Below are 22,607 nucleotides of genomic sequence, written 5' to 3'. Positions count from 1 at the left end.
TTAAAGTCATGTTACATACTCCGGTACAGTAGGTGGCGGCGTGTCTCTTAAAAGTTGATGTATAGCCCCGCAAATAAAACTAAAGAAGACTAAGAACCGCGGCAGTTAATGGCATGGATTTATTATATTAACGGTTAATGGCCGACCATAAATATATAATAATGTCACCAACCCATAGACTGTAAAAATAAGGACTAACCCCTGACTATTTGGCTACGTGAAGGCAGAATAGACAGTTAAAGGCAGCAGCACATTTCTTATTCGCACAGGATTGCAAATGCACGGGGAAGACATGACCCGCCCTACTCTCCCTCTGATTGGCTTGTCACCTCACCTCTAGTTGGGTTGGTTAGGTTTAGGCAAAAGGAGTAGGATTGGTGAGGGTTAAGGTAATAATTTCCGTGTAAGCCAATCAGAGGCAGATTAAGGCAAAGTAGGGCGGCACATGCCCTCCCCTCCCTGGAAAATATTCGCTTCCTGGCCCCTGCTCTTTTGGACCCACTCGCCATTTTGTTATAGTTAAGTATCACTTAGACGACACAGTTAAAGTTGCAACATACCCACGACGTAAAGATCACAACGGGAGACAGAGAAGAAAAGAATCGGTGAGAATGTGATTTAACAAATTGTCTTAACTGTAGGTATGTGTTTTAAAAACAGCTAACCAACCGTGGAGTTCGTATGTTCTGAACAGAGAAGTCTTTGTAGCTAACGTCATCAGGTAGCTAACATTAAGCTAACCGTAGTCGACCTCGAGGCGAGCAAACCACCCTTTTGGACGCACCGAGAACGAAGCGAAATTATTTATTTTTAAGCCGAGTGAAGAAAAGTCTGCTTTATTATAATATTAGACAGCTATATTGGGTGTTATTTTTTTAATCTTTAAACATCTAATTTATTATTTTCACCGACGCATTAATTTAAGGTGCAATTGAGACTAGCTAGCTAACTTAGCAACGGTATTACCATCTATGACGGTATCGCAGTGAATCCTCGTAGTAAAGGACTTGCAGGCTATGTGGGGCCTATACGATTGTTTCAACCAAGATATCTCCGTTCATAAGACTTGTCATGTTAAATTGGTTACTAGTATCAAAATACTAAGTACTAAGTTAACGTTAGCCTTGAAGTGAATAATTAACTTAATGGTCCCTTTTTGCAAGCTGTGGTGCCGTCGAATGGAGATTGGGTGCTATCGAAATGTGTTCTAAGACACTAGCTAGTCAGGTTCAAAATTCTTTATTTCGTTGACGTAATAGACTAAAATGTTTTACAAAGGGAGTTTTGTTATGCTTTTTAATCACTCCATAAATCAGGAAATACTGCCAATAGCCATTAATACAATTTTGTCATAACACATAGAAATACCTGAGTCGAATGTGAAACTCCATTTTAAAAACCAGTCCATCAAAAATAACCATAAAGTTATAAACTTGGTATAGGTTTTTAATTAAGTTTAGCCAGGTGCAACGTTAACTAATAACAGGGAGAGGAGTATGGTTAGTTTCTACTATGGTGAAACTGGTTTGGCCAGATCAGGCTTATGTGTCTTTTGGTCTTGTTGATTGTTCAGTTTCACTAGTCATTTTCAATCCAGGTCATGCTTAATGCTAAACAATTTGACCATTTTTTAATGAATTACACAACTTCAAAAGTCTGGAATACAGGATCTTGTCTGTATTTGTCAATAGTAATAGATCTGTTACTAATTAACCTTGAACTTGTACATACTGTAATATATGTATAAATATGTATACGTTAAGTGAATCATCGTACTGAGCTTCAAATATTAAACTATTTTTATTCTACTTTTCCCACTACTTTGGTTTAATGTTTACCTGGTCTTGTTTCCCCTTCTCAGCAGATAACAATGAGTGGTTGTCGAGTCTTCATCGGCCGTTTGAGCCCGCATGCCAGAGAGAGAGACGTGGAGAAGTTTTTCAAGGGATATGGACGGATTCGGGAAATCAACTTGAAGAATGGATTTGGCTTTGTGGTGAGTGTGCCTGACCACTATGTGTAAATTAAGAGTTCTGAGCCTGTTTTTGTGGTTAAATAACCTTTTTCTTTCAACTCTTTTCAGGAATTTGATGATCACAGAGATGCAGATGATGCTGTGTACGAGTTGAATGGCAAAGAATTGTGCAGTGAAAGGTAAAAATCAAATCTTACATGGCTTCTTTGTTCTGGGGCACTTACTCATGGCATGTTCACACGGACTAAATTGTGGGCCTGTAACCAAAATGAAGTGTAGCATCTGATTTCAGTTACTGTAATAAATTGGGTTTATACTAGGTTTGTTGTGTAGCGCTGTTTGTGGTGCCTTTTAAATATTTTGAAGAGCATGCAAGCCTTGTCTACTACCACTCAGTTCTTCATTTGGGAGGACATAATTTAGTCATACCAGTGGTTCTTACACATAAAAAAAAATAAAAAATAATAATGAACTGATTTGGGGGCCAAAAAAGGTACAATACTGCGCTACGTCTGTTTGGGCTAATGAACAAGCATGTAACAAAAAAAAAAACCTTGCATGTAAGCCTACATTTCCATTGTTTATAATCCAAAACTAATTATTTTAGGAATTCTGCATAATAAAATCTCAGGTACCCCTGCAGTACTCTAAAGTACCCCTAGTGGTACTATTAAACTGCAGTTTTCTTGATGCACCATATTCTGTTGCAGTAATGCCTTTGTAACAAACCGTCAAATTTTCCAGCGAGGAAAAAAACAAAATTTGATTTTTCTACTCGTTTTACAGTAAAATCGCCAGCATGTGTGATGTCGGACACTTAAGATTTAACATTTGTCTCGCGATTACATCACTACAGACATTCTGTTACCTGTAAAGCAGGAGTCTGTTGATGCATTTTTTTTTTTATCTGTCGTCGCCCACACAGAATTTCTTCATTGCTTTGTATGTATATCATGGACTTACCTAGCAACCTACATTTCCTCCTTCATAGAAGTATTGGAAACATTTAGTTTGTTATTCATCTGATTGTATTATCCTAAGGAATTCTCGCTCTTCATTTCAGGGTCACTATTGAGCATGCTCGCTCCAGAAGAGGAAGAGGTGGCGGCCCTGGAGGAATGGGACGTTCCAGTGGCGGTGGCTTTGGTGGCGGCGGAGGTGGCAGTGGTGGCGGTGGCGGCTATCGCCAATCTCGCAGCAGTGGATCCAGGTACATTTGCACTAAAAGGAGTTTTCTCAAACCTTAACTAACTAGTAACTTCTACTTGTGACTTGTTTCGACGCAGAGGGAAAGTACAGTAAAACCAGTATTACAGATTTCTTGCCCTTTTCACAGTCATGTGAAGGCGTGTGTCTTTCATTTTATCTAGTTGTGCCAAAGTCACAAAGTGCAATGAACTGACCGTTGCCTAGCACTCACTCAAGATAAAATCATCTGATTTTATATGGACCGGATTTCTTCCTCCTGGATGAAATTCAAATATTGACAAAGCTCTTTAAATACAACAAACAGAGGTGACTATGAAGCAAAACAGGCTGTGCTGTGAGAAGAAATTCTGTTGAATTTCACTGCCCATATTTAACACAGGGCTTTGCGGAGTGATTTCGATGCATTTTTTTTTATATAGTAAAACAATTTACTTATTTTTTTTTTTCATTGAAAATGTTGTATTAAAGTCTTCTTTTTTGGTTTGTGTTGACTGGACAGGTATGGCCCTCCTGTACGGACGGACCACAGGCTTATTGTGGAGAACCTTTCTTCACGAATCAGCTGGCAGGTAAGAGATTGCTAAACTTTCTTATTCATCTTATCTGACAAACACTTTAAAAGAAATCTATATAACCCTGTAAGTACATGCTTTTTTAAATTTTTTTATTTTTTTATGAAGCAGCATTTATTCGATCAACCTGGGTCAATTTGTCTCTAGTCAGATTACAAAAAACTAAAAGTTAATCGGCCAATTACAATAGAAAGTTGTTTTTTTTTCCTCTCTACCTACTTTTTTTTGCAGACAACAGCATGTTACAGCTGCAAATAAGTATTCCCACCAAAAACATTTAACTGTTTTTTTTAACAGATTCTCTGATATGGTTTCCTTTTAATATCAGAGGTGTAGACACCTCTCCATGGAGGTGTCAGAAGTGTGTAGCGCCCTCTCCTGGTTGTTTTTCTGAATAGTGTCCATTTGGTGCCTCTCCTTACACGCAGTTGCCGCCGGTCTAAAGTCTTGGCTGGGCCCCGTAGCGGGTGAAAGTGGTCTAGCGCAGGATACGGTAGCCTTAGGAGGTCCGTAGCCACAGTCTGGAGGTTCTGTGGGCAGGCACCCCCGACTGCTGTAACCCCCCCTCAAATCCACGGTCCCTACACTCTCCCGTTTGGGTCTTTTTCTGTTGCTGATGGAGCTGGGGGGGTGTTGAGTTGGGCGCACACCCCTCCCCCTACTTGCTCTCTGGTGGTTCCTTACTTGTGGAGGCCGGATGCTGAGTCAAGGCCGAGGTCGTTTCTCAAGGGCTTAACACTGCATTGGTTCCCATTTGCTATTTGGACAAGTGGCTCTATGCTTATATCTTCCTGGGTATGGAGCGGTAAGTAGCATAAAACTCATGTGATTGGGTTTGTTTAGGGTCGGGTGGTAAAGGGGTGTAGATTTACAGTCTCAAATTGGAAGGAGGCAGTTTTACAATGTAAACACTAGGACTTTTAAGCCAGTTCATTTTATAGGTCATATAAACCAAAACTTTGTCTACTTACCCAGAGTACTACTGTCCTCCTACCACCAATAAATACACAGGTTCATCTCACATGCTCAGACACAAAATCCAATGTTAACTTGTACGCAACAATGCATCAAGTTTTAGACTTGAATACATTAAAACCTTACTGCTGTGTTAACCTGTCAGGCGTCTCACTATGGAGTTGAGTATGTTTCTTTGCTGATGCAAAATCATGGAGCCAATTAATGGGGCTTTACAACTGTTTCAGTAAAGGCAACACTTGTCCACACAAAGCATTTTCAGTGGCTCTTTTGTTTACATGCCCTCCACTGAAATGGGAGATTATCACAGTGACATAAGTCAGCATTAGATAACCCAAGTTTCAGTGTGTGCTGGTTTCTTGCTGCCTGCTCATTTCTCTCCCCCCAGGTCTGAAAAGGCTCTCACTGACACCTCATTTTTTTGTTCCACGTCACTAATCCTATGTTATGCCTTGAAACAGGACCTGAAAGACCTAATGAGAAAAGCAGGTGAAGTTACCTTTGTGGACGCCCACAGGCCCAACAAAAATGAAGGGTGAGTTTCTCTTCTGTTAGTCAAACTCAAATGGTCTTTGTCCACAGAGTTTGGTCCTAATAAAAGTTTCTGCTTTTTACAGAGTGGTTGAGTTTGCATCCCGCAGTGACATGAAGAATGCCATCTCCAAGCTTGATGGGTCAGAGCTGAATGGACGCAAGATTAAGATCTTTGAGGACAGCAGAAGGTGAGTTATTTTTTCACAGTTTCTTGAAGCCTCGTGTTAAAGCTGTACTTGCTCTTTTGTGGCCCCCAGTAGTGGCAGGCAAAAAAGTATGTGTAATTATGTAAAAACATCAATTAACAGGACCACTCATCACAAGTAAACACTTTGGGGGAATAGTTAAACATTTAGGGAAATATTTTAGAAATATACATATATTGTAGCATTTCCCAGTGTTTAACGTGTTTTGCTCTATAACTTAAATTATTTCATTGTGTATTGCTGAGTATTAGTAATCAAACAGAACATGATATGATTTGGGACAACTGTGCAGATGTATCAATGCCAGACTCTCTAATTTTTACATGAAGACCCTGCCCAGTGCAGTGAAGATTGCTGTGTTTTTGTTTCTTGTATTATGTCCTACATAGTCAAACTGCATAATTCCACAGGATATACATTTAAAATGACTTCTCTCTCCAACAGTCACAGCAAGAGCCGCTCCCGCAGCTACTCCCGCTCAAGGAGTCGTTCCAGAAGTCGCAACCGCTCCAGGAGCCGATCCAGGTCTGTAAGTCGCACCCCCGAGAAGAAGACATCAGGAGGGGGCAGGGCCACAGGCAGATCCCCCTCCAGGTCAAAGTCCCGCTCCAAGTCCCGCTCCAAATCCCGCTCCAAGTCCGCTCCAAATCCCGCTCCAAGTCTCGCTCCAAATCCGCTCCAAGTCTCGCTCCAAGTCCCGCTCCAAGTCTCGCTCCAAGTCCCGCTCCAGGTCTCGCTCCCGTTCACCTGCTCCTGTTCAGAACAAACAGTCCCGCTCCCGTTCTCGTTCTCGTTCACGTTCCCGCTCCGCATCTGCAGACAGCAAACACTGAGATTGGTACACCTGTCGACCATAAAATAGACTGATAGTTGCTCACCACAGGCCTGTATGGTGACATGTGATGGTTTTTTTTGTTTTGTTTTTTTATTTTTTTTCTGTTTCATTTTGTTGCAGGGGAGGAAATCGCCTTTTTAAATGGGCTCTTTTAAAATAAGATCTTTAAGGTCATTAATGCGACCACATTGGCTTTGATTTCTTTGTTTTTGTTAGTTTGGACGTGCTTCCACAGGAAAAAAAATAAATTGGTGTGCCCATTACTTAATGATTTCCCTCTTTTAAAATCCCCTTTATATTTTGATGAAATACTCGGTGACGGATACAATTTTGATCAGTGATTCTTAGTCCTGCAGCCTGTCCTAGCTGTCTGCCGTGTTATGATTCCATCCACTCCCCTGTGCTTTGTCTGAGTGTTCACAGCAGTTGAAGGTTAGGTGGGAATGGTATTCATTCCCCAAAATGTTCCTAGGTATGTTTTTTTTTTTTTTTGTTGTAACGCGAGCTCTGGCATTGCCGTGAAACTGTGATTCTGCTTCTGTTGATCTACCAGGTTGTATCCCCGCCCTGATGTGTGAGCACAACAATGCAAACATCTCAGTTGGTGGTTAATTTCAGCTTTCTTGTCGAGTGATGTCGGAATCGAGCATTAATTTTGTTCAACACTGCTGTATCAGAGTCTCGTGATTTATTCTTTGCTTTTTGTTTTATCTCCAGCTTGGCCTGTAGGTTTTTGTGGGTCTGTTTCAGCAGGAAGCAATGTCTCTAAATGACTATTCATTTGATACTAATAAAACACTCACTGCATATTGTCATTTAATTTTTTTAGTAATGTCCAGACACAACAGTGACTTTTTTTTAAAATACATTTTGTGAATGTGGGTCGAGAGACTCGTACGTATTTAAGTCTCTGCAGTTCAACCGAATAAAGCTTTCACAAACTGTTCAATCTGGCAGCCAATGTTGATTCTGTCCTGCAGTTATTACAGCACAAAAGTTGAACTCCAAATGCAAACCCAATAAAACTTGATTTACATACTGTTTTCTTTAATAATACGAATAAATGTGAATTCTTTAATGTTTAAAAAAATATATATACACAGATTTATTTGACTTTATTTTAGTTATTTATATCTCATAAAACAAATTAAGATGCTTGTGGATTACAGAAAATTCTCTTTATTAAAATCGTAGAAATATTTCAATCCATAAAGTGACTAGTTACAGCGGGGTGCCATCTTACCTAGAGGTGCTATTTAATATTTTTGAAAACTTGAATCACAAAGTATACTTTTTTTCTTCTTTTTTTTTAAGGAATGTTTTTTCTTGCCTGCAGTAGTGGAATGCCGCTAAGTAGAATAACTTCTACTTCACTACATTTTAAAGGGAAATATTGTATCCTTTACATTTATTTGACAGCCTCTGCTACTAGTTATAGATTAAGATCTTGCATACAAAACAATATTTATGAAATATGATGCTTTAATAAATAAACTACACAAATGCAAGTATATGTACATTATATTAAAGTAAAGCTAAAACAGTAGGTTTTATTAGATCGACAGAAAAATAAATTTGCAGCTATTTTGATAGTTTGTTACATTGTCTGCATGTACTTTTAAGTACATATTCCTGATAACACTTGCTTTTACTTAAGTAACATTTCCAATGCAAGACTTTTACTTGCAACAGAGTAATTTCACAGTGTGGTATTAGAACTTTTTGGGGTTGGACTCGAACCCAGACTGAGCCTTGGTATACAGGGCGTACGCTCAACCAGGTGAGCTGTCAGGGCGCCTGGGTTTTAGTAAGCTACTTTTACTTGAGTAAGAATTGCAAAATTCTTCCACCACTCTTTATTAATGTATTTGGATTGTAAAGGGAACATGACTTGATCCAAGGCAATCTTTCTTTTTTAATACATATGAGACTGTAAGAAACACGTGCGCTACCAAGGAAGGACTTCTAGTTTAAGAGAGCGGTGGCTATTTATAAAACAGAAAAGCTATACTTATATACAAGCTATCAATGCATTCATATAACAGCTTATCCACCAGCTCACATTAATCCTCAAAGTTACCAAGTCTTGTCATACAGTCCCTGAAAATCTTGATTAGATCACACTTTATTCATCCCACAATGGGGAAATTCACTTATTACAGCTGCAGTTTTCCACAATAAAAAACAAACCAACAAACAAGAGGCAACAACAGACAATATGCAAAAAGTACTGAATGAATGTAAAGTGGCGTTATCTAAAAAGTATTGTAAAGTAAAGTGAGGTGGCAAGAGTACAAAAAATATTGCAAGTTAAGTAAGTGACATAAAATTAAATTGAATAATAAGTAATTAAATAATATAGCAAACGTAAGTAACCATAATATAATATAAATAATATGGAAGTGTGACAATAATATAAACCAAAAATATTGAAAAAGTAAGTTCTCAGAATGTAAAAATATAAATACAGATGATACAAATAAAGAAATGCATAGAGCCGTGGTGAATGGTTCCTCCTCATGAAAGTAAGCTTTAAACATATTGCACAAGATTTCATTTGACTAAATGATGTATTTGAGAACAAAAGCTCATTTAATATTTCCCTGATCACCACATGGTGGCAGTACCTGTTTGTAGTAAGATCTCATTAGACTGGAGAAGACATGGCAGTTTGCATAAATGAAAATAAGTAATCAATATTCATTAGTATAATAAATATGAATTCACTTCTTTATAGTTGGGAAATTGTTGTATTGTGTGAGAGCAGGTTTAGCCTAGTTTGCAAAAGGGTCTGATTAAAAATGTAGGCTACAAGAAGTTGCATAATTAGGGGAGAAAATGAAACTCCTGCACCTGGTGCTCTGCAAGCAGCACAGTGACATGTGCAGCAGCAGTGGGCCTGCGTTTCTGGATGCTGTGCAGTGCCATTTTTGGGAATTGATCTACCGACAGGGCTTGTGTCCAAGGACACCCCCCCCCGACACACACACAGACACACACACACCCTCCCCAGCACTGGCTGCACCTGCCAAAGACGTGAGCAAAATGCAGCCTGGAGAGACCTTCATTTACGTTGTTCCTGGGAAAAGTATGAGGGGTGGTTAATGCCAGAGACGAGTCAGCTTAGGAAGACTCACAGCAGTGGCATTGAAATGAAGCTGCTTGCAAATTAGTGCCACCCAAAAGAAAATAAATCTGCTCGGTTTCTCATTATAATAACTACATTGTTTAATTACAGGATGTTTTTTATGACACATTTATACCTGTGTTTAATATTTCCATTTTATGCTACTTTTTACTTCTTATCCAATATATTTTCGAGGCCAGTATTGTAGTTTCCACTACATTTATTTTGACAGCTTTGACCAAGATTATTAATACCAAATATCAACTGAAACATATAGACACCCAGCATTACATAAAATAGTTACAATTAACCCTTTACCAGCCGCAACATTAGTGACGCTTACACATTAATGCATCAACAACTTTAAGTCCAATGTTATTGAAATTATTGAAGTGGCCCTTTTGCGTAATGGTACTTTACAAGGTATATTAATGCAACATTCCCTTTTACATGGAGTTTCAAGACTCGCAGATTGGTATAGGACCTGTCCGGTATTTATGGAAATGCACACTGGAGAAATACAGGGGGGGGGGCGGGAAAGTGTGGGGTGTAGCGGGGCTGGCATGTCTTTTTAGTGCTTTGTGAAGAGGGTTCAATCCACTTTTTTTAGTCAAAGGGGAAGGGTACACCACTTTTTATCTGAAAAATGTTAATACATAATGGCTTTTTAGTCACTATTTTTCCATGTAGCTTTCTCATTTGCTCTTTTCCCCCCCCTCTATCGCTAAGTTCAGAGGGTCCCTCTGTTGTTTCCAGCCATTACACTAACCAAGATCATTATGACGGAAGCTTTTGAACCGTGCAGATTCCCAAACTGAATAAAATCTTGCCCCACCTATAAAGCCACAACATATGACGCTTATTAAGCTCCAATTGTGATTGAACCTAAGACATCTGCTGAAAAATTGAATTGGTATTCTTAGCGATGGGTACTTTAAAAGGTATATATGCATAAACATCAAACATTACACTAGTTTCGCAAACCGAAAGCGGTACAGGGACAAGCTTTTATTTTGGAAAATGCAAGCTGAGAGCAAGCAAGCCGGGGGACAGGACGGGAGGTCCAGGTTGCTTACCATACTCGTTCAATGATCTTCCAGTCCCGTGATTATTCGTGAATTGTGTGTTAAACAATAGCATTTTTCAATTCACTGAGAAGGAAGGGGTGGTAGCATGCTAGCTCCCAAACTGACGCTAGTCTGAGAGATGGAGTTTTGGATAATGTTCATCTTCAGCAGCTTTACCCATGCTAACAGATACAATGACTGAGGGAGCCTAGTGACGGAGTCCATAGCAACCAGTTCACATGTTGAATTTGTTACTACCCAGTGAACTCTGTTGAATGGTCTCAATGTTTTGTTGTCTTATTTCATGTGAATACTAGTTTACTAGAGGAGTAACTTAGTAATTGAAGTAATGCAGTAATGCAGGAAGTGTGCATTTAGTTTCCATGCTTATTGCGTTTCCACAACACTGTTAGTGAGCAAATCTACTGAAATGGCCACAATAATAATGGAGTGTGATCATAGACCGTTAATATTAATAATGATATACAGTCAATGAGTGTGATGTGTAGGTTGAGAAGGCCGCCGGTTAGTGTACTGTATGTCAAAGTTGTAAAAAAACAACAACAATGGCTATCTGTACATCTTTGCCAAATAAATAGTGGGGAGGTTCATGCGTTTTTTTCCCAATCATTTTAGAGGGTCATGTAAAAACTTATTATTGGCAAAGGGAGGGTTTTAAGAAAGACCCAAAAACTCCTCCTGTAGCCCCTCATATGAAAAACAAACAGTCCCTTAGTGATTTTGTCCACCACTGTCTAAAAGTAGTAAACACAACAAAAAAAATGAATTAAAGGGGAAAACAATGACTCAATTATCAGTCACATGAAGATTGAAAACCACTGAAACAACTTTCGATTGAACTAAGTTTTGCATACATGCTGGCTTTTCCTGCCTCTCCTCTCTGCGTGGCTCTAATCACCCCCCATACCCCGGGAGCAGCGTGTTAGGCACAACAAGCTCCGCGCTCGCTCGCTCGCTCGCGCTCGGTTCACTAGTGCTCGGCTCCCACTGCAGTAGCTCCGCGGCACGGAAGGACCACAGCGACCTGCCCTGGCTCGACGAGGACGGAGAAATGAGCTCGTCCTCCGCCGTTCCCATCGCACTAACGTGAGCGTGTCACGGCTTTATTTAACGGTCACACACGCACGCGCCCAGAAGACCCGCAACCGGTCTGCTGTTGACCAATTCCCAGTTCGGCGTCGGACAGTCCCACCCGCAGCCCGGACCATGGCGGAGAGAAGCGGCCGGTTGAGTTTCGGGAGCGGGGCTCTCAACAGACCGGTCCCCATGAACCTGTTTGCAACATGGGAGATAGATGGATCCTCCCCGAACTGCATCCCGAGGTAGGGCGCCACCTCGCACGCACACCACCCGTCCTTTTAAACTTTTAAAGCGTTTTCAATGCGCCATGCAGGCTGTCATGGAACCGATAGCTAACGTTCCAGCTGCACAGCGGCTTACCACCACCAGCAGCAGCTAGCTGGATGATATCATCATGCCAGGTGGATGCCAATGCAGGCCCCGCAGCGGGCTTATTCAGCCATGTTCTCATGTAGCCTAGTGGTAAATACAAATGTGTTTAACCACTCTGGTTCAGCCACCACCACAAACAACTTCCAATCAAATACTGCAGCTCTAGCCTTGGGTGCACTGTTAGATCCCACTGTAAGTGTGTTTATTCTGCAGATAGGCGCGTGTTGAAAGCCCTGAATGCTCATAATCGCACACTCTGCTGTTAAAATAGATAACCAGCTTTATGCCAGATCATTGTGCCAGCAGGCTGCACCATGGAGACCATTTGACTCTGGTGACCCCCAGAGACTCAGAGGCTGCTGCTGGGTTCACACTTGAAAAAAAAAAAAATCCTCCTGCCAAATTCTGATGTAACCTACTGATCAGCTCTGATTTATATTATTAGATTATAAGTATTGCATCATTTTTGATAAACCAATCTCATTTGGATTAAACAATCCCAAACTTCAGGTCCTCTTGGTAGCTTTTTCTGGATCTTGCGACTCCATCCCATGGGCTTTGTCAGCGCCATGGTGATGCATTTGTTTACATAGGAGCTCAGATTGATGAGGATTTCCACGATAGGGCTCCAAACTAACGATTATTTTCCTTATCGATTCATCTATAGTCTTTAAAATGTACGTATGTTGAAAATAATGTAAATGTCTCCCAGAGGTCAAGGTCACGTCTTCAAACTGCTTGTTTTATCAGACCAACAACGCCATTACCCCAAAGATATTCATTTTTACAGTAATATTACCTCTCTGTCACTCTGGTGTCTTTTCTCCTGACGTGCAGCTTCATGGAGTCATGACAAAAGTTGCACAAATCAGCCATTCTTTTTTTTTTAAATGTGGGATTTAATGGTTTTAACTCTTCTTTTTTTTATAGAGGTGAGGGGAAGATTTGGATCCGGATTGAAACGTTGTCCAATTAAAATGAATTTGTGGTTAAAAAATCAGTTACCTTTCCAATTCCTTGATGGTAATTTCCAGTGACCTTTCTACGTGATGGATGTCATATAAAAGCACTTCTTCTTTAACCAAAGCCTCACTGGAGAAAAAAAGACCAGAGGAAGACCAGTTATATTGGTTTCTGGCGATGTAATCAAAGCATTCTGACATAATATAGAGTTTGTGGTTTAAACCCCACTTGGCTAATACCTGCTGTCAGAGTAATAAAACTCTGCTGTAATTAATAAGAGAGTTTGCATTTATTTATTTTAAAGTGATGACTGCCTCTCCTTAGCCTCTCTCTATCCTCTTAAGTTAATACCTTCAGTGGGTATTACATTGCATGGCTTTTAGCTGAAATTAGACCAATTCATTTTCAGGAAATAGCATAGCTTGGATGTTGTTCAGCAGAGTGGACAAAAAGCTTTCAGTGACTAAAACCAGTGCCAGGTTCAAACCCCCCCCCCCCCCCCCCCGACCCTGCGTGTCTGTCGGCAACACCAACAGTGTACGTTCAAGTCAAAAAGATCCACTTTGTTTTCTGTTAGTCTCCTACACAGTGGGGCTCAGCAGAGTCACCCCGCTGCCAATCAAGCTCACCCCCGCTCTCTATTGACCGCCCTCAGTCACAGTTTAGACAGGAGAAAGTCCGCCTGTCAGCCAGACGTCAAATCAACGTCTCTTTCACTGATGTCAACCTCTCGAGGTGGATTAACAAACTGACTGCTGTCGATATCCCTTTTTTATTTATTTTAAATTAAAGGTTTCCTGTGGAGTTTGTGACCTCTAGTCACAGTTTTGTGCAGAAAGGAGAGCGCAAACTAGTAAACCTGGATGATAGATAGATAGATAGATAGATGGATAGATAGCCTTTATTATTAGACTCACGGTCCATAAAAAACAACAACAACAACAACAAAAAAGATACAGATACACAAGACAGACACCAATTATGTATACAAAGCAGTATACAAAAAACTTAAAATAAATTGCCTTTGCAAGCGTTTTAGGAGGAATTAGGTTAATTGCTAAGTTGGTTTTCACACAATTTGCATTGGTATTTTGGTGCACAGCACTAAACATAGTAAGAGAAAAGAAATACAATAAAAGTGTGTCAGATATATATATTTTAAATGCAAACAGTTGTACAATAATAAAGAATATTTGAAACATACTGAGATAGAACAAAAGACAATGCATTGTTTGTCAGACCTCAGGGATACACACAATGTGTTTTGGGCAGTAACACTGAATGCAATGTATTTGTTTGTTTACACAAAAACTCCACAGGGTGCCTTTTAAATCTATATACTGTGTGTGTGTATATAACTCTCTATATATATATCTCTATCAAAACAGAAAGAAAGCTGAGAGAAACTCAGGGTAGAGGAGGCACATGGGAGAATGTGTTTTGCAGATCTTGGCAAAAGTGATAAATTGTGCACAATCAGTGTTTTCACCCATTTAATTAAAAATGTGTTTTAGGTTTATGATTCACACAGTCCTTCACAGCCAAATGCCTACTCATCAAAAGCAGATTGTCCGCTACATACTTACTTCTGATTTAGTTTGTAATGAGACATGAAAAAACTGTGAAATGTATCTTGAGTAATGTTTAATTATGTCAGAGATTTCCTCGTGCCAGTAGCAGCCTGGGTAAGTGCTGGGCTGCTGTGTTTTTTAGGAAAAACGCTTATTTGCTTTCTGGCCAAGAGTTGGATGAGAAGATCAATACCACTCTCATATCTGGAGCTGGAGCTCCGGACCGTCACTGCTCCAGGAAAGGCTCTGGCGTGTGACCTCTCGCAAAACTACAACTCAGTGGTTTTTACTGAGATATATATATATATATATATATATATATATATATATATATTTTTAGCTTTAGAGGTGCTCGGATTTTACCTTCAGACAGAGCCAGGCTAGCTGTTTCCCCCTGCTTCCAGTCTTCATGCTAAGCTAAGCTAACCTCCAGGCTCCATCCTCATAGTTAACTTGTAAGACATGAGAGTAGAATCGTTTTTCTCTCTGCAAGAAGTGAAAAATATGCATATCGTGTTAGCTGCTGGAACATGCATGGAACAGACACGTTGGAAAGACGTGAGTTGAGTGTTTTTTGTGTGTGTGTGTGTGTGTGTGTGTCTTTTTGTAAAGTATACAAAACTGCAGGGACTGTGGTTAGCCCTGCATTTAAAGGCAACTCTGATGTCAGAGTCTTGCTTGCCTTTACATAAGATGCAAAGACATAAGACAAAATATTCCAGGTGGAAAGTGTAGGGACTACAGTAACATGTTCCATCCTTGTGGTGATCCAGGTGCAGGCCTCAAAGTAGACAGCACTCTGATTCTGTTTTGTTGCCAAAATGAGAGTAGATGTGATCCGTGCTACATACAGGATAAACCTTTTGTGTCTTAATCCCTTCCCGGGATTTCATTTACCTCACATGGGTTCATCACTGAAGCGAACTGCTGTACGTCATAAGGGTCCAAGTAAACACTTGAATATCAAATGCTATACTGTGTCCTCTTCTGATTTGTTTTACCTCCTTTTTTTTTTTTTACCTTGTTTACCTGGTCTGTGGAGGCCAAGGCGATAATGCTGGGAGGCTTTTAGAAGTGCTGCCTCTGCGCTGATCTCACATTTCCCAGAGTCACTCCAGGACACGGGCCAGCTCAACGCTGAGATGCTTAATAATCACTTATCATAGGTGGGGGAGGGGCTTTAATCACCTATCTTAGAGGGTGGTTGAATGATAATTACCTGCGGTCTGGAAATCCAGATGTCGGATGTAGAAGTGGCTGCTGGAATGCAAATGTTGTCACGTGCACTTTTAATAAGAGAGTTTATGAGGACAGGGTCGGCTACTGCTCATAATGTGGATGGGAAGAACGTGAAGGTGTCCTCATTCTACTCCTCAGCAGTCGGCCTGAGTGTCATCTTAAGTGTTAATGTGAAATGTGCTCCTATGTTCTTTCCTCTCATTGTGAGAGGCATTTGAATGAGCAACGAGTGCAGCTTTTCATCGCTCGGGGTGTCTGTGTTCCAGTAATTGCGCACTTATTCCTAAAGATGGACGTGTTTTCTAAGAGAGAGTCTTCTCTTCAGCCTTCTAACCTGCGTATAAAATCAATCCCGGCAGCGACGTTAACACCTAAGCCTGGTCTGAGGAGCCAAGGGAAGAAGCTGCATTTCAACTTGGTATTTATTTGAAGTGGGCATGAGTTGCCTACAGGCGTGAGGCTAAGTGCTGCCAGAGATGGGGCCAATCTCTGAGACAGAGGCGGGATTCAACGGGGCCCTTGAGTGGCAGATTGACCCAGTAGGCTGTCATATTTGGGCCTGTTGGAGGCGAGAGTGCTGAGATGTCTCTCTGAGCCGCAGCGAGACACTCGCTCTTTTGTCCCCCGGTTGCCTGGGATGCTCACACTGCGGGAATTTAGAGTAGGATGAATGAGAGGCAGTTAAAGCATGTCATTGTTTTATTTTCGCCCCGTTCTTGTTGTCCTGCACTCGGTGCCATGTTCTGTACCAACGTTTGGGAGTTTAAACAAGACTAAGAGTCTACAGCCAGCAGCTGTGTGAGGCAGTACTTACAGGTGCAAACGACAGTGTGCTTACATGCTGATGTTTAGCGCACTAGAGGAAAAGTTAAGCAGTCGAAATTTCATGGCAATCCATCTAACAGTTGCTGAGACCCACAAATGTCAAACTCATGATTGAGTAAAAGTCAGGAGATCACCGGGATTCATCCTCTAGGAACCCTTAATGTCTGTACATCCATCCATTGTCACTGACCTGCTGGTAGTGTCAGAGGAAAGATCCATTGATCGCAAAAGTTGTTAGGATTCATCCTCTGGGGACAGAATCCATTCAGTGATGTCCATAAGTAGAACCATTAATGTGGCTAAATAAGTTTTCCCTTTTTCAATCCAGCAGGTGTTTTGATATTTCACTAAATAGGTGGAAATGATTTTTAAAGTTGAATGAAAATTCATCCTCTGGGGACCATGAATGTCTGTCCCAAATTTCAGTGCAACGTTATGTCAATTTACTAAAACACTAGCTAGGTCCATCCAAAAGGTGTTGAAATTTCAGTCTAAAAGCAGCAAAGACACACTAACGACAACTTTAACACTTGTTTTCAGTCAGACGTCTTTACCTCTGCTGTGTTCTTTAAAGCAGTACTTGGCCCTTATGTAAGTTATCCAGATATCCTCCATCTTGCTGATGCGGCGCGTCCTGGAGGACAGACGGGGCAGGACGGGGAAAGGGCAGTCGCCTCCACACACACACACACACACAAACGCACACATTTGAGATGCTTTGTGACTCTGCAGGCCGATCAATTTGGCCCCCAGCTGACTCTCCTCATGCCTCAGCGCCCTGCGTCACGCCTGACTGCCTGCTTTTTGTATTCTACTATTATTTCCCCAAAGACAATATTTGATTTTAAGGCTCCAGCTTTGATAATATCTGTTCAGCTCTCGTTTGGACCGCCTGGCTCTCTGCAGAATGAGTTTAGGAACATGAGAAAAGCTGCTGTGCAATTTCACAAAAACATGAATACTTAACCGACACAATAGAAATTGTTTATACAGTGTAGTGGCGTACTTAAGCTATCATGGCAGCTGATAATATACAGCTGATAAAATATAGACATAAACATCAGATTACTGTGTACAGCCTGGTTTAACCCGGATATTTGGTGTCAAGGATGTATTCAGTTGCACGTTAGCAGCAACTAAGAAACAGCACAGCAACATAGAAAGGAGTTACTGTTGTTTCAGGTGAATAAAGGTGGGGAAAATGGCTAAAAAATGACAGACCTGTTTTGTGTGTGAGATATTTAATACCTCTGGGCTCAGCAGCTAAAAGCTATTACTGTGCAATATTCTACATGGAGCTACAGCACTGATGTTTTATCAGCATACGCTCCACAAATTAAATTCATGCTAATTGGAAAATGGGACAAGTACATTATGGGCCGCCTGAGATATGGAGTGGAGAATTTTTTCGTAAACTCGGCAGTGTATTCTCCACCTTATGGAAAATGTCAGCTCTGATGCAGCAGAGCTAAACAAACCGCTGGCAGTTTATATATCGCCGTAAATGTTCAGTCCAGGGGCATAACGTCCTCTTCAGAGGGTCTTTTAGTCTTAATAGACCTCAGAGGGACGGGGAGCAGACTAAATGGCATCCAGCTGCACCCAAACACATGATAAGAACGGCTAAGTAGTGAGATATCAAACACTGAGGTTTCCTTCATCAGCAGAAAAACGCCTCGGTAAAATCTAATGCCTCACCGATGTCTGCAGGGACAGATAAACTTTTAATTTTCAGTATTAAAGAGGTTGTTGTTTGGCCCCCGTCGGTGGAGAAGCTTTCAAAAGGTTACGTTGCTTCAATTAAAGCAGCAATAATCAAAATCTTTATATTTAAAATGAAAAAGAATGATGTGTTTTGTGTAAGATGTCTTTCTTAGGGATAGAGTCTTTGATAATTATCAACTCCACATAGCTTTTGAGCGTCTTTCAGCTCATTGTTTTGGTTTTATGGCCCCGTTTTGATTCACTCTCACCACTCTCATTAGCTTAGTTGTTTTAATTTCAGTGAAAAACTTTAAAAGCCCATTGGGTGCTGCCTTCTTCACTCCTCACAGCAGACAGGCACAGTTAGCAAACGGCTGGTAAACAGAACGAAGCCTTTAGCAACTTAAGAGACCGATATTTCATTCAGAAGTTGGTTGAGACCAAAAACAGAGCCAAAAGGAAAGTGATTATTGGACTTACATTCAGGTGGACACAAGGACAGCTCCAAATAAATGCTAATGTTGCTTCATATTGTATGGATGCGCAAATAAGCGACTGTTTGATTTCAACTTCATTAGGTGATAAGGTATATATGTCAAAAAAATAAATAAAACAGGTTTAAAGCCCAATGTTCACATGGCTCCAGCTTCTGAAATGTGAGGATTTGTGTCATTTCTTGGCTACTTATTGGATGGTTGGTCAGACAAAATAGGAAATTTGAAGATGTCACTTAGGGCTCTATAAAAAAAATTGTAATTGGCACAATTTTCTCGTTTTCTTTCTCGTCTTACTTTTTCGGTTTAAAGTGTAAATGATTCATCAGATAATTGAAAAATAAATCAATGAAAATAATTCTTAGTCCTAACCCTAAAAACAACTTAAGGTTGTTCTGTCTTCTGTTCCATCTTTGTTGGGAGTCGCACATGCTCAGTACCTAGGGAAGGACTACTCACCTAGGGTTGTGCTACGCTAGCAGCATTATAACGTGTGTTACAAAGTGATGCGTTCGTCACAGAAGTAAAGGCTGCACTACAATAGAGCTTCTAGGAGCAGTGTAAATGGCTATGTTCTGTTGTCAGTGTCAGGGCTCAAAAGAGAGAGAAAGGTAATGAATCTGGACCTTAAATTAAGATTTCTGTTCAAAAACACTGACGTCCTACTTTCATTCAACATAAAAACAGCTGTTATGCAACTTTCATCAACAATATAACTGCAGATCATGTGTAATTTAATAGATAATGGCCACCTTGCTGATTGAACCTCAATTCTGCTAATAGATCAATTCCATTTAGAGAGGGAGAGAGAGGGAGAGAGAGAGACTTTGTGCCAGATGTGACCTTGTGCCAGATGTAGATGAGAGTTCGAGGCTTAGTGCAGTGAAAAGGAAATGTGACATTTCTAGCGTGGCGTGTGCCGGCTGCCTCATCCCTCTTTGAATCATCCGTCCTTGAATACAATGTTCTGAGGTCTTTGTGGTCCAGTGACACATGTAAGGGGCATCTTTTATAATATGTTTTTGAGAACTCTTCTTCTATTCACTTGAAAATCTTTTTGCGGACACAACCAGTTTTGATAGATGATGTTATTTTTCATCTTTGAATGGGGAAAATCAGTGGTGGAAAGTAACAAAGTACATTTAGGCCTAGTCAGGTTTCTGTACAATTTTGATGTACTTTTACTTGAGTATTTTTCATTTTAAGCTGATATTTTCAGTACTCTCTGTTGCAAATACATTTATGCTTTGAGTGTAGGACTTTTACTTGTAACAGAGTGTTTTTGCAGTGAGATATTGCTTGTATAAATGCAAATATTTCTTCCATCACTTGTGGAAAATAGAATCGAGTGAACATTCTCTGCTGTCTTTCATTGCCAGAAATGCCCCTTTAATCTTTACCGTCTCACCAATGCACAGCAAACTAACATCATTAGCTTTTCCTGAATGATTGTCTGTGGCTGAAGTGACATTTACAGCCTCGCTATATGTTGCTGCTAAATTATCAGCCTCAAATGGGTGTAGTAATTATGACATTTTTCATATTTACATTTTGCATACCAGGCATTCAGTCGGCATTACTCTTCATTGTGCCGCATTTGTGAATTATTTCCTGCCGTCTTGATTTGTTCCTTCTTTCCCATATTGATTATTCGGGCCTGTGGAAACGTGGATTCCGGCGCTGAGTGGAGTTATTGTTGCCAGACACAGTCATATATTGCCGCTGTGGTTTTGATTTGTGTGTGCAAACATCAACTTCCAGGGAAATCCTGGTAATACATTAGTCACTGATTTCCATAGCAACAATGTTTGTGTTACTTTGCCCTTTGGCAGAAAAAAAAACAACATCCGGCGTATCTGACACTGCTTGTTGATTATAAATGTCGTGCACATTTTTCTGCTGCGTGTTTGCATATTTGATATCTTGGTTATTACTCAGACGCCTGTTTCATAAAAATGAAATCTACTTAATGGCATCCTCGTCACTCTGTTTATTTTATACAATCTCCCATGGAAACGCTTGTTTCTCTTTTAGTTGTGGTTAACTGCAGGAAGGCCCCGTGGCTGCGTTTGGCCACCTCTATCAGCAGGTGGTGTGAAAAGAGGGAGTTGCTATTCCAGTTCTTCCTTCACTGAGGCTTAAAGAACCTTTTTTTGAATTCAGAGCATGGAGACGAAAAATGTAGGTCAGGTTCCTCTTTGGAAAACCTTCGGCCGGGAAGAGAGCTTAGAAGGTTTAACATATTGTAGTAATTAGGAAAGCTGCTGTGCCACGTCTGGCATCCTGCTCCTGGGTGGCTGGGTGGTGGAGTCAAATGACCTCTTCCATGTTTCCACTGGACTCCTCTCTGATGTATTGGCTGGACACAGCCAAAATCCTGAGTTTGGCATGGCCGGATTGGATGACGCTTGAAATGAGCATTCATTATCGCTGCCAGTCAGAAATAGGAATCGCTTTACAAGCCTGTAAACATAACCGCTGTGGCCTCCCACAGCAGCAGGGTCAATCTAATCTGCTGCAACACAGACGTCCACTGGACTTGTAAACATTTTAATAATGAAAATATGTGACTCATCAAGACAGAAGACAAACGCCTCATTCTGTCCCATCTGGTGTATCATTCCCCAATAGTGCTGTTTATACATATTGGGATGATACAGAGAGAAGGTGAAGAGAAGGATGTTTTTTTTTATCTGACCTGTCTGTAAAATACATCTCTACTGTCTCTTTAATCCATATTTGTTTTAGCAGACAGTGGATATTAAAAACTTCGCTTAGAGAATAGATATGAACAATAGGTTACCGTGTGATGTGTGACCCCATAAAAGAAATATATATATATATATATATATATATATATATATATATATAGTACAGGCCAAGGTGTGTCCAAACTTTTGGCCCGTATATATATATATATACTACACAACAACACACACACACTACCGTTCAAAGTTTGGGGTCACCCAAACAATTTGTGTTTTCCTGAAAAGTCACACTTATTCACCACCATACGTTGTGAAATGGATAGAAAAAGAGTCAAGACATTGACAAGGTTAGAAATAATGATTTGTATTTGAAATAAGATTTTTTTTTACATCAAACTTTGCTTTCGTCAAAGAATCCTCCATTTGCAGCAATTCAGCATTGCAGACCTTTGGCATTCTAGCTGTTAATTTGTTGAGGTAATCTGGAGAAATTGCACCCCACGCTTCCAGAAGCAGCTCCCACAGTTGGATTGGTTGGATGGGCACTTCTTGCGTACCATACGGTCAAGCTGCTCCCACAACAGCTCCATGGGGTTCAGATCTGGTGACTGCGCTGGCCACTCCATTACCGATAGAATACCAGCTGCCTGCTTCTGCTCTAAATAGTTCTTGCACAATGTGGAGGTGTGTTTAGGGTCATTGTCCTGTTGTAGGATGAAATTGCTCCAATCAAGCGCTGTCCACTGGGTATGACATGGCGTTGCAAAATGGAGTGATAGCCTTCCTTATTCAGAATCCCTTTTACCCTGTACAAATCTCCCACCTTACCAGCACCAAAGCAACCCCAGACCATCATATTACCTCCACCATGCTTAACAGATGGCGTCAGGCATTCTTCCAGCATCTTTTCATTTGTTCTGCGTCTCACAAACGTTCTTCTTTGTGATCCAAACACTCAAACTTGGATTCATCCGTCACAACACTTTTTTCCAGTCTTCCTCTGTCCAATGTCTGTGTTCTTTTGCCCATCTTAATCTTTTCCTTTTATTGGCCAGTCTCAGATATGGCTTTTTCTTTGCCACTCTGCTCTGAAGCCCAGAATCCCGCAGCCGCCTCTTCACTGTAGATGT

General features: G+C 40.6%; 2 protein-coding genes across 11 annotated transcripts in view; both read left to right on the top strand.

The window, feature by feature from the left end:
* Positions 1-336: 336 nt before the first annotated feature.
* On the top strand, positions 337-7,340 carry srsf5a (serine and arginine rich splicing factor 5a). Of its 6 annotated transcripts, XM_032499748.1 has the most exons (10): positions 337-605; positions 1,862-1,996; positions 2,084-2,154; positions 3,039-3,185; positions 3,675-3,753; positions 5,193-5,266; positions 5,349-5,453; positions 5,916-6,066; positions 6,149-6,214; positions 6,248-7,340. In XM_032499748.1, exons 2-10 carry the CDS (start codon positions 1,871-1,873, stop codon positions 6,302-6,304), a joined length of 876 nt encoding a protein of 291 aa, XP_032355639.1. In that variant the 5' UTR covers positions 337-605; positions 1,862-1,870; the 3' UTR covers positions 6,305-7,340. The 6 variants fall into 6 exon arrangements, with proteins under 6 accessions (XP_032355639.1, XP_032355638.1, XP_032355637.1 ...); XM_032499747.1 differs by having other exon boundaries at positions 6,149-7,340; XM_032499746.1 differs by having other exon boundaries at positions 5,916-6,214.
* A 4,130-nt stretch (positions 7,341-11,470) lies between these two features.
* The window catches only part of pacs2 (phosphofurin acidic cluster sorting protein 2), a 66,009-nt gene continuing 54,872 nt past the window's right edge, over positions 11,471-22,607 (top strand). For 3 of the 5 annotated variants that reach the window (XM_032499715.1, XM_032499713.1, XM_032499714.1), the window contains exon 1: positions 11,472-11,843. In XM_032499715.1, the coding sequence (XP_032355606.1) occupies positions 11,728-11,843 (116 nt within the window). In that variant the 5' untranslated portion in view covers positions 11,472-11,727. Of the gene's footprint in view, positions 11,844-22,607 lie in introns of all 5 variants that reach the window. The other 2 variants (XM_032499712.1, XM_032499711.1) reach the window with 1 other exon arrangement.

This window comes from Etheostoma spectabile, chromosome 20, assembly GCF_008692095.1.
Source record: "Etheostoma spectabile isolate EspeVRDwgs_2016 chromosome 20, UIUC_Espe_1.0, whole genome shotgun sequence".
Lineage (NCBI taxonomy): Eukaryota > Metazoa > Chordata > Actinopteri > Perciformes > Percidae > Etheostoma > Etheostoma spectabile.
Note: the sequence above shows the minus strand (reverse complement) of the source record. Positions and strands in the feature narration are given on the sequence as shown.

Excerpts from the sequence above, each read along its gene's own strand:
- srsf5a (XM_032499743.1), top strand. The coding sequence starts at position 1,871 with ATGAGTGGTTGTCGAGTCTTCATCGGCCGTTTGAGCCCGCATGCCAGA. Across the intron at positions 3,186-3,674 it reads TCTCGCAGCAGTGGATCCAG|ACTGGACAGGTATGGCCCTC; the intron begins GTACATTTGCAC and ends TGGTTTGTGTTG. Across the intron at positions 3,754-5,192 it reads CTTCACGAATCAGCTGGCAG|GACCTGAAAGACCTAATGAG; the intron begins GTAAGAGATTGC and ends GCCTTGAAACAG.